We start from the raw sequence: 12,570 nt of genomic DNA, 5'->3' as shown, positions 1-12,570 counted from the left end.
ATCTGAACACATGCAAGATTAAAACAGCCAATCTTAAGGCTAGCCCAGTCTATATTATTAAATTGCTAAGCACACAAAACTACATTCAGACCAAATTTGATAAAGGGAGAGGAAGCATGTATAAATATAAACCACACTAAGATGGGAATTTTCCTCTAGTTGATGGTCCTTTATAATTTAAAGTACTTGTAGCTAATTAAGAGAATCTGGTATCACAGTAAACAGGGGAAATATTGAGATAAATAATTCATGAACATCTGAAGTAAATAACTTCTAAACAGATATTTTGGCTAATTTACTTTATACAAATAAATGAGCAAAGCTTTGTTTTTCCATGAGTCTGATATGTGCAATCTTCAGTTCTGTAGCCAAAATAAAGCTTATTATGGACAACTGCTGATTTCTAAAGGCTCACAACGCGTGACTTAGATAACAAATCATACAGCTCCACCACTATTTCTGGATGTTGAGTATCTCAACATATTTTTGCATTGAGCAGTTGTCAGAGGAATCTATTGGCCAAACTTTGTCAGTACCAGGAAATGCAGCAAGGCTGCTGGAATAACAAATAAACTCATTAATAAATCTCTGTAGGCTTGCGTGCAAGCCACATACAAGGGGGTGAAAAAAATTACACAAGAGTTAAAGCAGCTCTGCTCTAAGCCTGTTCTTTCTTCCATCTTAATGAAAGAGTAAAGCTGAGGCTTTGATATCACTGCATTGTCATGGTAATTGGGAAGCTCTGAATTCAACATGATGACTTTACTGTAGGTTCAAGAAAGAGGAGATGTTGAACTATGAGGAAAAGTACTTATTTAAATGTCAGTCTAGATAAAAGGCCAAAGGTTAATAAAAGTTATGCATTGTATGTCATAGAGCTTTTTTGTTTTAAGCATGAGATATTGAGGGAAAAAAAAAAGCTACAAGAAAATCTCAGTTTAGTACCAGTAGGTTCATATTTCATAGGGGTTTGTTAACATATAGTAACATGAGAATCAGAAGAGGAGACTGACTCTTGTTAAGCTCTTGTTTCTGTTCTTTGGGGTTTACTTGTTTGGTTGGTTTTTTCACCTCTTCACCTACATTAAATTATGTGGTAATGCTACAGTTTCCAACAATTACAGAAGAGAGACTGAGAGTAGTTTTTATATAAACATGACCTTCACACCAAAATGTGATCCATTCTGACCCTTTCTTAAAGGCACAGCCTCAAATGGTCTCAAAAGGCAATCCAGAAACATGGAGAAAATGTCTCTTTTTCTACAAAAGCCATAACAGAAACACAGAGAAAATGCCTTTTTCTCTACTTATGTTGGACTTGCTGCCTGGACCAACAGAAAACTTCACTGTCCAAAATGTTAAGTTTTTATGGTTGATAGAAAAAAAGAAGACATCTGCTTAAGTATTTAGTAGTCTGGGATTCCATTCCTGGAAAAATGTAAATGAAATGTTATCATGTTCCAAAGTAACAGTTTGACCACAATGTAAAGGAGAACTAATACTGCAAGTAGTTCTGACTTCTAAATTCTGATAGAATAGAATAGAATAGAATAGAATAGAATAGAATAGAATAGAATAGAATAGAATAGAATAGAATAGAATAGAATAGACCAGACCAGACCAGACCAGACCAGACCGGGTTGGAAGAGACCTTCAAGATCATCGTGTCCAACCCATCAACCAATCCAACCCACCTAAACAACTAACCCATGGCACCAAGCACCCCAGCAAGTCTCCTCCTGAACACCTCCAATGATGGTGACTCCACCACCTCCCCAGGCAGCACATTCCAATGGGCAATCACTCTCTCTGTATAGAACTTCTTCCTAACATCCAGCCTAAACCTCCCCTGGTGCAGCCTGAGACTGTGTCCTCTTGTTCTGGTACTGGTTGCCTGGGAGAAGAGACCAACATCCGCCTGTCTACAACCTCCCCTAAGGTAGCTGTAGAGAGCAAGAAGGTCACCCCTGAGTCTCCTCCTCTCCAGGCTAAGCAACCCCAGCTCCCTCAGTCTCTCCTCACAGGGCTTGTGTTCCATACCCCTCACCAACTTTGTTGCCTTCTCTGGACACTTTCCAGCAAGTCAATCTCCTTCCTAAACTGAGGGGCCTAGAACTGGACACAGGACTCAAGGTGTGGCCTAACCAGTGCAGTGTACAGGGGCAGAATGACCTCCCTGCTCCTGCTGGCCACACTGTTCCTGATGCAGGCCAGGATGCCATTGGCCCTCTTGGCTGCCTGGGCACACTGCAGGCTCATATTCAGCCTACCATTGACCAGTACCCCCAGGTCCCTCTCTGCCTGGCCGCTCTCCAGCCACTCTGACCCCAGCCTGTAGTTCTGCATGGGGTTGCTGTGGCCGGTGTGCAGAACCCGGCACTTGGATGTGTTCAATCTCACGTTGTGACAAACCCAATGCATTTTTAAATACAAGACTAAGCTTTACTTTGGATGTCAAGATATGCAAGTCAACATCTTTGGTGCCCAACACTCCATTTTTTACATCAGATGAGAGTTTGTAATACTAGTTCTCACATGCTAGTTTGTAATGCTAGTTCTCTAAGCTGTTGCTTATTACTACAAAAGGAAAGACACACTGAGGCCAAATTTCACCACAAAGTTTTCTGTGCAGCTTTTCTTTTTAATCAGGTTGAATGGCAGCCACATAGTTGACTCCAGTAATTTCAAAATCTTTATCAGCTTCCAATTACAGGTTAGAGCTCCACGGTATAAAAAACTTTGAAAACAACATAATGAGGAAATTCTCTGCCCAAATGAACTCTCAATCTGAGATTTAATTAAAATAGGATGTATGAGACAGGAAGAAAGATGAAAGGACAAATAGAGTGAATGTTCATAAATTACTTATAGTAGCAGATTTAGCACTCACAAGTGATGACCAGCTTATGTGCTCCATGTTTTTTTTACAGTGCTAATAAAATTCAGTAGATGTCTCTAGTTCAGTTACCAATTAAAGGTGCAGAGCTAAAAATTGTACCAGCTATTGGGCCTCAAATCTTCCTCTTTGGAGGATGAGGAAAAAAAGTGAGAAATCACAGAGTCTTTAACTACACCACCACCTGCTGTTGCAACCATTATGACTCACATGATTTATTCATACCCAAATTCAGTGTCCATCTGCTATTTATTGATATTTTGGTTTCTTCTTCTTTTTATAGCTTGTACTTACGTTGAGTAAAATTTCCAGGTATGGTGGAGAGTATATAGAGATGAATTATATATTGCTTATAAAGGCCATTCCCTTTCATAATATTAAAGAATGAATAATGCATTTCCTCCCTTTCCAGCTAAGCAACATAAACATCAAATGAAAGATTAGTGTTTCAGGTCTTTGACAACACTAAATCTCTCTGTCATATGTCTTGCTGCCTTGTGCAGAACATGTATAGTTCTATACCTCTTACATAATCAAAGCAGTGGGACAGACATCTTTGCTTTCCTCTAATTTGCATAATTAATCCCCCCCCCAATTAGATTTCAAACTCCTGTCCTCCCTGATAGGCAGAAGTCTATGACACCTAGTAAGCCACTTCGCTGTGACAACCCAGCAGTCAGATATAGTGGATTATATCAGATTCCATAAACAGACTCTGAGGTGCCATGACTGCAAAACCAGAAGGGCCTGAGGAGGCTTGGCTGCTAGGAATCAACAGGAAGCTTGGCTCTGATATTGGATGGGGAAGCCTTACAGCTGAGGAGACTGAAGATACACTGATTTCAGAAAGTATTCTTTTTTTTTTGGAGGGCTCTAATGAAATGGAGACTTCAACAGGTGGAAGATAGTGATATAAATAATTATCTGTCTTAAATTAATTTATTTCAGACTGAGTAAGCCATGCTGATGTAGAGATTCGTGTCACTAAAGGTCCTATCTAGTGAGCTACCCTTTTTTTCCCATCTATACTTGTATTTCAGATGTCTTTTTCTGCAGCAGGAAGCATTCTGCCAAGTTCATAAAATGAAAGAAGTTCTAAGCAGAGGTCTTTGCCTCCATAGTTGAAATGCCTAAAGTTGAATGAGAGGAAACTAGGATGTTAAATATGTGTGGATGCTTAGATATGCAACAAACAATTTGGTCAAAAGGCAAAAATCTGGCTTCTTGAAGGAAAGCAATGCAGTTCTGCCCACATTATTTGTTATTTCTAAGTTTTATCCTGTTGTCTGGGGGAAGGGTGACTTTCTGCTTGCTTTTTTTGGCATGGGAACCTATAACCCTATTTATCAGCTAGGATTTGCCTTGCCTTCACAAAGTCATTACAAGTTAGCTAGAATATTTACAACTGTGTAATAGGCAGGTGGCTTGTCTGCCCTGCAGAGACTTGGTTTTGAAGCAGGGGCACAAACCAGTACACACCAGCCAAGGTCACTCTGAAAGCCACTGTAGCACAAAAGCAGCACAGACAAGGCCTCTGCTGTCAAAGGCACTATGAGTTGCACTGATGGCTCTCCTCATCCTTCTCATACCTGTAATTTACCAAAATGCATCTTTCCACCAGAGTTCAGGCGACAATGAAATTGTGCATGCAGCTGCAGCTACAGATCAACTCATTCAGAACTCCACTGTGAAAGAAAGTTACCTCCAAATGTGACTGCTTTTAGCCTTCCACTGGGTCTAACTGATCTTAGGTTGTAACGTTTATTATTTGCTGCCCTTCCACAGTATCTACTCCTTTTCAACTACAGGAGAACAAAATGTGTGTAAGCTGTAGCTTGAAAATGACTCCTCCCATGCAGAAGTATGGGAGTGGATACAGAAATAACCTAATACACTGAAAGTTTGGAGAAATTGTTTAGATGTTTTCATAGATTTCTTTGGAAACAAGCAGTGATGCTTTCGGGTTCCTTTATTCTTACAACTTTTACTCTGGGCTTCCCACAACTGTTAGCTTTTGGGATACAAAGGCCTCTTCCTCAGCGAGTTTAAGGGTAGTTCTAATATCATGTTGCTAGCTGTGATTTAGCATGAGGCAGGCAGGCACTTTTAGGTATAGACTGAGGAACCAGTTTGTTAAATCTTTGTTCTTTGACAACCTCCTTAATGTCTTTGTTAAAAACCCCAACAACCAAACAGCAAAACTACAGCCCACAAAAACACAGACATCGAAACCTGCATTGAGCCAATGTGGAAGCAATGAAGTCTTTAAGAAATCTTCCCCAGGAAAAAAAACAGAAGAGTTTTCAGATCTTTCTCATGCTTAGAGCCAAGCGTGCAGGTTGGTATTTTTTCCTTTGCAGATCACTGTTGATGTCTATGGCAGTGCAATGTCAGTGGTGGTGTCCATCCATGGGGGTTTTCTGAGGTCACACACAGGAAATGGGATTTTTCTGAGCTCCTCGATACTTCTGGAAACGGAGACTTCTCAGACAAGTGCAGCTATCATGCCAGCAGGCACCGCATTTAGCTCCACAGGGAATGTTATTCTTGTTTATTTTTGTCATTTCCCCTGTTAGCAGTGGATAACTCTGGGCTTTGCACAAGTCAGACTAGGAGAGAATCTGTTCACAGTTTTTTAAAAGCAGAACTGCTGTTTGATTGCATTGTCCTCACTTAGCACTTTTTCCCTTCTTTTTTTTTCTTTTGCACATAACAAGGCTACTTTTGTTTCTTTTTAATTTCCTTCTCCTTTGATCTAGTAATTTCCCCTCTAATTTCATGGCTTGTACGTTCTACTAAAAAGAAAAAAGCTGTTCTGTCCCAAAACCTGAGTTTCTTTTAAACTCCAGTGCCCTTAACAACTTTATTAATTTACCTTTCAGTGTGGTGGAAATTGAGATTACACAACTTCATACCCAATATTATCACAAAGATTGTAACAGTTGCCTGTCCTCCACTGGCTTTGGACAGAAGATACCTCATTTGCAAGCATTGGAACACCTGAAGCAGTCATTCTCTGAAGAAAGTCCTCTTGCTTTATTCAGGTCCTATATAGCTGGAAAGGTAACTGAAAATTAATTATGAAAATTCTTTTCTGCCTGCAAAGTCTCAGCACAGTGAGGAGTTTTCTTCTCTTTCAAGTTATTTACCTCTGTCTATGCAGATTCTGCCAGTGTTATTAACATCTCCTTATTTCACTGATCACTCGAGACAGCCTTCTGACAGTTGCTGGAGAGACATGAGGGCGAGACAGTGATAGATTGTAGAGGGGAAAATGAAGACAGACTACAAGGACATGAATACTAGAAAGATACAGCAGGAGGAGCAGAGGGAAAAAAACATGCAGGAGAAAAGCAAATACCTCTTGAGCACACTACGTACTCTGCAAGGGGAAAATTCACTTGTTCAATCCTGGCATTTACCTATTACTCTAGTATTTCCTCACATTCCAAGTATCAGCCTGGTTTTATGACCTAATCCAGAAGATAAATGAACTTTCTGCTTTCTTCATTTTGTCTTCAGCATTCAATCTTTAAAATGTATTACAGAAAATATTTGGCCAAAGGTCAAAAGCGGTGACACATCTGCCCTGTTTATAAGTCCCTTACTCGGCTATTTATGGGTTAACAAGGGTTAGTGCGAAAGCTTGGTTTAACGGTCGTTTCTTCCCATGTGGAGCAAGCTGCCATTACAAAATAAAACCTGGAAAAACAAGCTGGCCTTAGCTGCGTCCTGGGCAGAGAGCGACCGGCGGCCCTGCTGGCCGCGATGGGATGGGATGGGGTGGCCGGTACCGGCGGCAGGGATGGGATAGCTGCCACAGGCGTCGCTGCCGCTAGAGGGGGTCTCAATACCTGTTTTCCGAGGGAAAAATGGGAACCGACCGCAGGGTCTGGGGAGCCCGGGCTATAACTCGGTTCTGGGAGAAGAGGAAGCGGCTGGGTGCCGCTGACAGTGCGGGCAGGCAGCTCGCTGGCCGGTTTAAGATGCTCTGTAGCTGTACGGGTAATGAAGAGTTTGACAGAGCAACCTGAATGCGCTTTCTTTCGTGCCGAAGTAACTTTTTGTTACAGATTGTTACGAAACATGGAAGGGTTTCATAAATCACCGTCAAGGCAAAGCGGTTCTAGCTTCGTACAGATGCCGTGCTAGCAAGACTTTGCCATGCCACTTGGCTGTTAACAACTGTATGGCAGCTGATCACCTTCCTGCAGCTTTGTCGCCCTCATTTCATGAGATAAGATGGAAGCTTTGGCTGCTGATAAAGCGCTGCAAAGGAAACACGAAGGGCAGTCAATAAAAGGAAGCCTCCACGTGATGCTTTCTTGGCTTTTCCTCTTTCCCACTTGTCCACGAAGACAGAAGGCAGTGGCCAGGCTGGTCTGCCACAGCCCCATCGTGCTGGGTGTCAGGCGGCACGGCAGGTAGCCTCCGTGTGCCCCCAGAGCCGCCGGGAGGGCTGCCGGGGAAAGGAGGGGGAGAGGCCCCAACTTTGGCCGGGCCGAGGCCCCGAAGCGCCTGTCAGGGAGAGCCAAGTGTTGGTGTTGGGATGTTTTTCTAAGAAAACAGATGCAGGAGAGAGGAAAAGCAAAGAAACAATTCTAAACAAACTAACAAAAATATGAATGAAAGGGAAGAAAAGTAAGAGTGGGAGCGTGCCGGGGGAAGGAGGAGAGCCGCGGGAACGCGGAGCGGCTCACGGAGGAGGCGGACAAAGGGCGGTGGGGGGCGACGCCCTGCCCCAGGTACGCAGCTCTACTCACGCCGTAGTTGCGTGGAAGCTGAGGTCTCCGGAGGGGTGAGCCCAGCAGGGATGGGGTTGCGGAGTGGGAGTGCAACAGAGCCCACGTTGCGGCACTGCTAAGGGGGACGGCGGGCCGGGGCGCTCAACAGGCGCTGCCGCCCCTCTGGGCCAGGCGGGACGGGCGCCGGCACATGGCACGAGCCGCGCACGCCGCCAGCCCCGTCTCAGGCGGCGGCAGCCGGGAAGGGGTTTGGCCGCCCCCCGGCAGGACTGCCGCGCGGCTGGGGTTCGCTCGCTTGGGACCCACCCAGCCCGCTCAGCTGGGGTCGGTAGCCCGGTCGGCAGCGCCGCCGCTTCCTTTGTGTGCGTGAGGGAAGCTGCGGCGGCGAGTCTCCCCGGCGGGCTGTCAGCGCTGCCCGCGAGGAGGCGGGGAAGGGAAGGGGACGGGAAGGGAAGGGAGGAGGCGAGGGAAGGCGCTGGCAGGGCGGCTCTCCCGTTCCCGTCACAAGGTAAGCCCTGCTTCTCAGGCGGAGAGAGGCGCTGGAAGCGCCGCGGGGCCTCTTCCCCGACCTGCTGAGCGGCTTCGCCCAGCCCCGGAGAGCGGCCGGCAGCGCCTCGGCGGGGCACCGCCGCCACCCGCTCCCCGGCAGCGCGGGGAGCCGAGCGCGGGCTGCGGCGGCTCGGCGCGGCGCAGCTCCGGCACTTTGCGATGGGCTGGCGGCAGCGGCGGCCGGACAGCAGCGGGGGCCGACGCGAGGATCGCAGCTAAAGGGCGAGGAGGAGGGACCATGGCCGCATCCAGCAACTCCAGTTTGTCCGGCTCATCGGTTTCCTCCGGTAAGTTTCTCCGCCGAGCTCCGCATTTCCCTTTCCCTCCATTTTAGCGGGGAGCTACCTGCCTGCAGAGCGCCTCGCCGTCCCGACCGCCCCCGGCGCCGCCGGCAGCCGCAGCACTGGTGCCCGAGCCCCGTGGGGGATTTGCCTGGGGTGGGCAGCGATGCCCCTGCCCGGGGCTAGCTGTCCCTCAGGCGGCGCCGAGGAGGGCGAGCGGCGGGGCCCGAATTGCCTTCCTGGCCGTGCCTTTGTGTGGGGTGGGGGCGAGGGGAGCTCCGCGCTCAGCAGCTTCGCCGGTGAGCATCATCCCACTCGGATTCGGGAAGAGGCACCAGCGGTTCCCCGCGCCTCCGCGCCCGACACTTTGCCCCGGGCACGGGTTTGGATGGCCGCGGGTACTCGGAGACCACCTCGCCCTGCTGACGGGCGTCCTCTGCCTCCGTCCCCGCGGGACAGGACCAACCCCGTACGGAACCTTGGCGCGGCGTGCTGTGCGGATGCCCTGCCGGTCGAGGACTGCCAGACCTGCCCCTTCGTGGGCGTCGTGGTACCCAGGGCGTTCTGAGTACTTTGCAATACTGGGAACGATTCAGTTCCCGATCCAGATAAAAAAAAAACGCTGTAGGTGGAAAACAGCTCCAGGGGCGGCCGCGGGGGCCGTGCGCCCCTGTTAGGAGCCGATGCTTGCGCTGGGTTTTAGGGGTGCTGGGGTGGGAGGCGGTGTGGTGTGGTGGTGCGGGGTGGAGAGGTCTGGCTCTGCTGCAGAGCCTCAGGAAGACAGAAAAGTTACGATGCGTTTCTGAGCGAGGCAGCCTGAAATTGAAAGCAGTGATGTAATAGTACCACCGCCTGCTGCTTAGATCATATTGAAGTTATGAAGAATCGGCAGAGAGTAATATCATGGCATTTTAGTGGGCTGAAGGAGTAAATAGCAGGATGAACAACTTTAGAGACTTGTGACTTGCCAGATTCAGAGTTTACAAGAGAGCTTCTTAAACATATCAATATGTGCTGTGAAAGCAGACAAGCTCCTTTGTCTATGAATACAGTTGTAGAAAAGGATAAATAAATTTAAAAGGCCATGAGCAGTGGTGTGTTTTAATGATAGCATATGTGACTTCAACAGCTTATTCTGTGTAAGTGTTCCAGTGTGCAATAACAGTCATGGCAAAGAAAGAACTATATCTTGAACATATTTATTCCAGCTCTTTCAATATAAAACACAAACATTGTGAGCCCTTAACTAGAAAGCACCTGAAAGAAGCAGGCAGGAGAAATTATGCCTTCTCATCATGTTTGTGGTGCAAGAGTCACAAGACCAGAATGAAAGCAAGCAAGGGTCAACCCAACTCAGTAGCTTGTTAGTTGAGGTACATGTTTGGGCAATGCCATTTTTATGTTCTGGATCATTTGTATGTTTTTACATTCAAGTTATGTGATAGAACTAGGAACTGGACTGGAACCTGGGACTCACTTCCTCAGTGCTCCAACCACTAGCTACAGAAGTGTGTCCCCTACATGTGTACCTTCCATGCCCCATGAATCTCCAGGTCTTCCTTGCATGTTGTTCCAGATTCTGAGAAAGGATGCTGAGTGTATACCTCTGAATTCCCTTTAGCTTTACTGAATCTAGGCTCCAGTACCTGTCTCAAAAAAAAGGACAGATGGCGTCTCCCTTGTCATCTTAGTTCAAATGCCTGAACTGCAGGGAAGAGTGGAGTTCAGGCACATCTTTGGTCTGAGCAGTTGATAATCACTAACTCCAGATGGCCTTCTGCTCAGCAGGTGAATCTAGCACCAAACTTAACATTTAGCCAAGGAACTGAGCTCTGGGCTTTAGATGTACATACTGAGAAGTCAGGGGGTTTGGCACTTGACTGTACCCTGCTTTGTATGAAGCCTTTAGCTGGAGCTTACAGCAGCTTACCATTTATCTCTTGGTTTGTTTTTTCACAAGGAGGAGCACAACTGAGCCTTGGCCCATGCTTTTGTCTCTTAGATGTCACAGTAGTACAACTAATAAATACTGTCAAATGCTTCATGAAATAACTGAGTGTTCTTGGCTTTTATAACTTACAACTTTGGAGTGCTTTTTGGGTTTGTTCCAGTGCATTCAGCCTATATTTTTTTCTATGCACAAACTAATCAGAAGTCAAATTTGCTGCAGCATGATAAAGTTTCCCATATTAGCAGACGTCATATCTGACTGCGTGCAGCTGTATTTTGGCTGTCTGTGGTTTCAGTTCTCAGAACTCAGCAAGTCTTAGAGCATATTGTTTACATAATCTAACCAAATAAACAGTCTTGCTTTTAAATTTCATTTTGGTGGAGTTTATGTGGAGGTTCAGCTTGCCCAAATGAAGACTTCCAAAGAGCATAATTACTTCTGTGGAACAGAATGATGAAGGTTATAGCGGCACAATAAGTTTTATTAATGGAAAAAGGAAGTCAAGTCTGTGGCTGGTAGCAGAATACCACGCAGCAAGACTAGGCTCTACCACTGTCTTGACCAAGCTGTACAGTGTGATGCTGGATCTTTTTCCCCATCTTCAGGCACAGTTTAACTGTTTGTTTTTCATCTTATAGGGTATTTCTGAAGCCAAACTAAAGCATTGCTCGTATAATCCTTTTAGATCCTGAAGAAATCTAGCAACAATTACTGTATTTCGAGTGCATTTTTAGCTTCATCAAAACATGTCTTTTGATTTTTAGGGTCTGGCTTTGGTTTTTTCCTTTTAGTGTACTGATGTACAAACATTCTGAGAAGAAATTTAAAGGTTCACCTCAAGAGCGTATAAATAATTCAAGTTTGAGAGCACTTAGGGTTTGCTGCTGTTTTGAGGCAAAAACAGAAGACCTGCCTTGCTTCTGTCCTTAAATTAGTGTCTGTAACATCCAAATATGTGGTTACATTTGAGAATTAGGATGTGATACTTGAGAAATCATAGGGGATTTGCTTGGTTTAAGAACTTCTGGGGGTAATAGCTGACCTGCATATGCATGAGTACGAGTTGGATTTCTTGATAACCAGATTCTGGCTCTTGCGAGCAGTATGGTGCAAAGCATCTTCAGGTTCCTTCTACTCACTTCAAGAGTTTGATTACTCTCTGTTGCTTATGTGGAAAGGCAAGACTTAGAGTATTGCCTTGAGCTTATGTCTGTGTTAAAGACCAGAGTTTGGTTCTGTCCTGGAGCACTGTCTGCTCAGTGACATGACAGGGTGGTTAGCTGTGGCTCCTGTGCAGATGAGGACCTAACATGCATCGACAGCTATGTCTCCAGATATCAGATAACAGTAAAGCAAGTGTTTGCACTTAGGGCTCTGTAGTTAATTTGCTTTCACAGCTAGAGAATGTGTTCATCCTTCAAAACTTGTCTGTGGTCTGTGTGCTCATCTCAACAGCCACTGTGAGGCTGCTAATTACAGGGTCAGTAGTACCAGGTATTCACCACAGACCCCATGTGACAGGAGCTTATGGAGCTTCTTCAGTAAGTTAGCATTTGCTGGTAACAGTATCTGCAGGAGAACTGTGAGGATTTGCATTGCATTTTTTAAAATGCAGCTCTCTGCTTTTGGTGACAGAACTTCAGTTGCTCTGACTACCAGCAGTCATGTTTGAAGGTGTCTGGGGGAGAAGGAGGTATACTGTGCTGAAGGTGGGCATGACAAGCACTTACATAAAATATTCTTCTTTGGACCTTGGGTAAATTTGCACAGCACATGAAGTCCTTGAATTATAATTACTTCCACAAGGAATTCTACTTTACTTTCCTGTAATCTCATCTATAGCATATGCCCAGGTGATCTATTAGTTGTATTCTTTGCAAGCCCCTAAATTTTATTGTTCTCCCTAGATGAAGTGCTGATTCAACCACAAACAGCATCTTTTATTTCTCTCCTGTCCTCTGAAGAGGACTATACATATTTTTATGCTTTCCTTCCTGCTACTTTTTCCTTAAAATATGCACATTCCCTTGCCACTCCTCATCTTAGTATTGACTCTTATTCGCACTCATTCTGATCTTTCCTTTTTAAATCTTCTTGTTGTTGTTGTTACTGTTGAAACTTTTCAGCTTGCTTCTGGTGGAAAAATTA

General features: G+C 45.5%; 1 protein-coding gene across 1 annotated transcript in view; it reads left to right on the top strand.

The window, feature by feature from the left end:
- Nucleotides 1–8,115: 8,115 nt before the first annotated feature.
- The window catches only part of CHN2 (chimerin 2), a 216,492-nt gene continuing 212,037 nt past the window's right edge, over nucleotides 8,116–12,570 (top strand). The window contains exon 1 of the mRNA XM_068152369.1: nucleotides 8,116–8,477. Within this exon, the coding sequence (XP_068008470.1) occupies nucleotides 8,429–8,477 (49 nt within the window). The 5' untranslated portion in view covers nucleotides 8,116–8,428. The remainder of the gene's footprint in view (nucleotides 8,478–12,570) is intronic.

Source organism: Melanerpes formicivorus, unplaced genomic scaffold (assembly GCF_026170545.1).
Source record: "Melanerpes formicivorus ecotype bairdi unplaced genomic scaffold, bMelFor1.0.p_v2 SCAF_23, whole genome shotgun sequence".
NCBI lineage: Eukaryota > Metazoa > Chordata > Aves > Piciformes > Picidae > Melanerpes > Melanerpes formicivorus.
The sequence above is the reverse complement of the archived record's forward strand: the minus strand, read 5'-3'. Positions and strand labels throughout refer to the sequence as shown.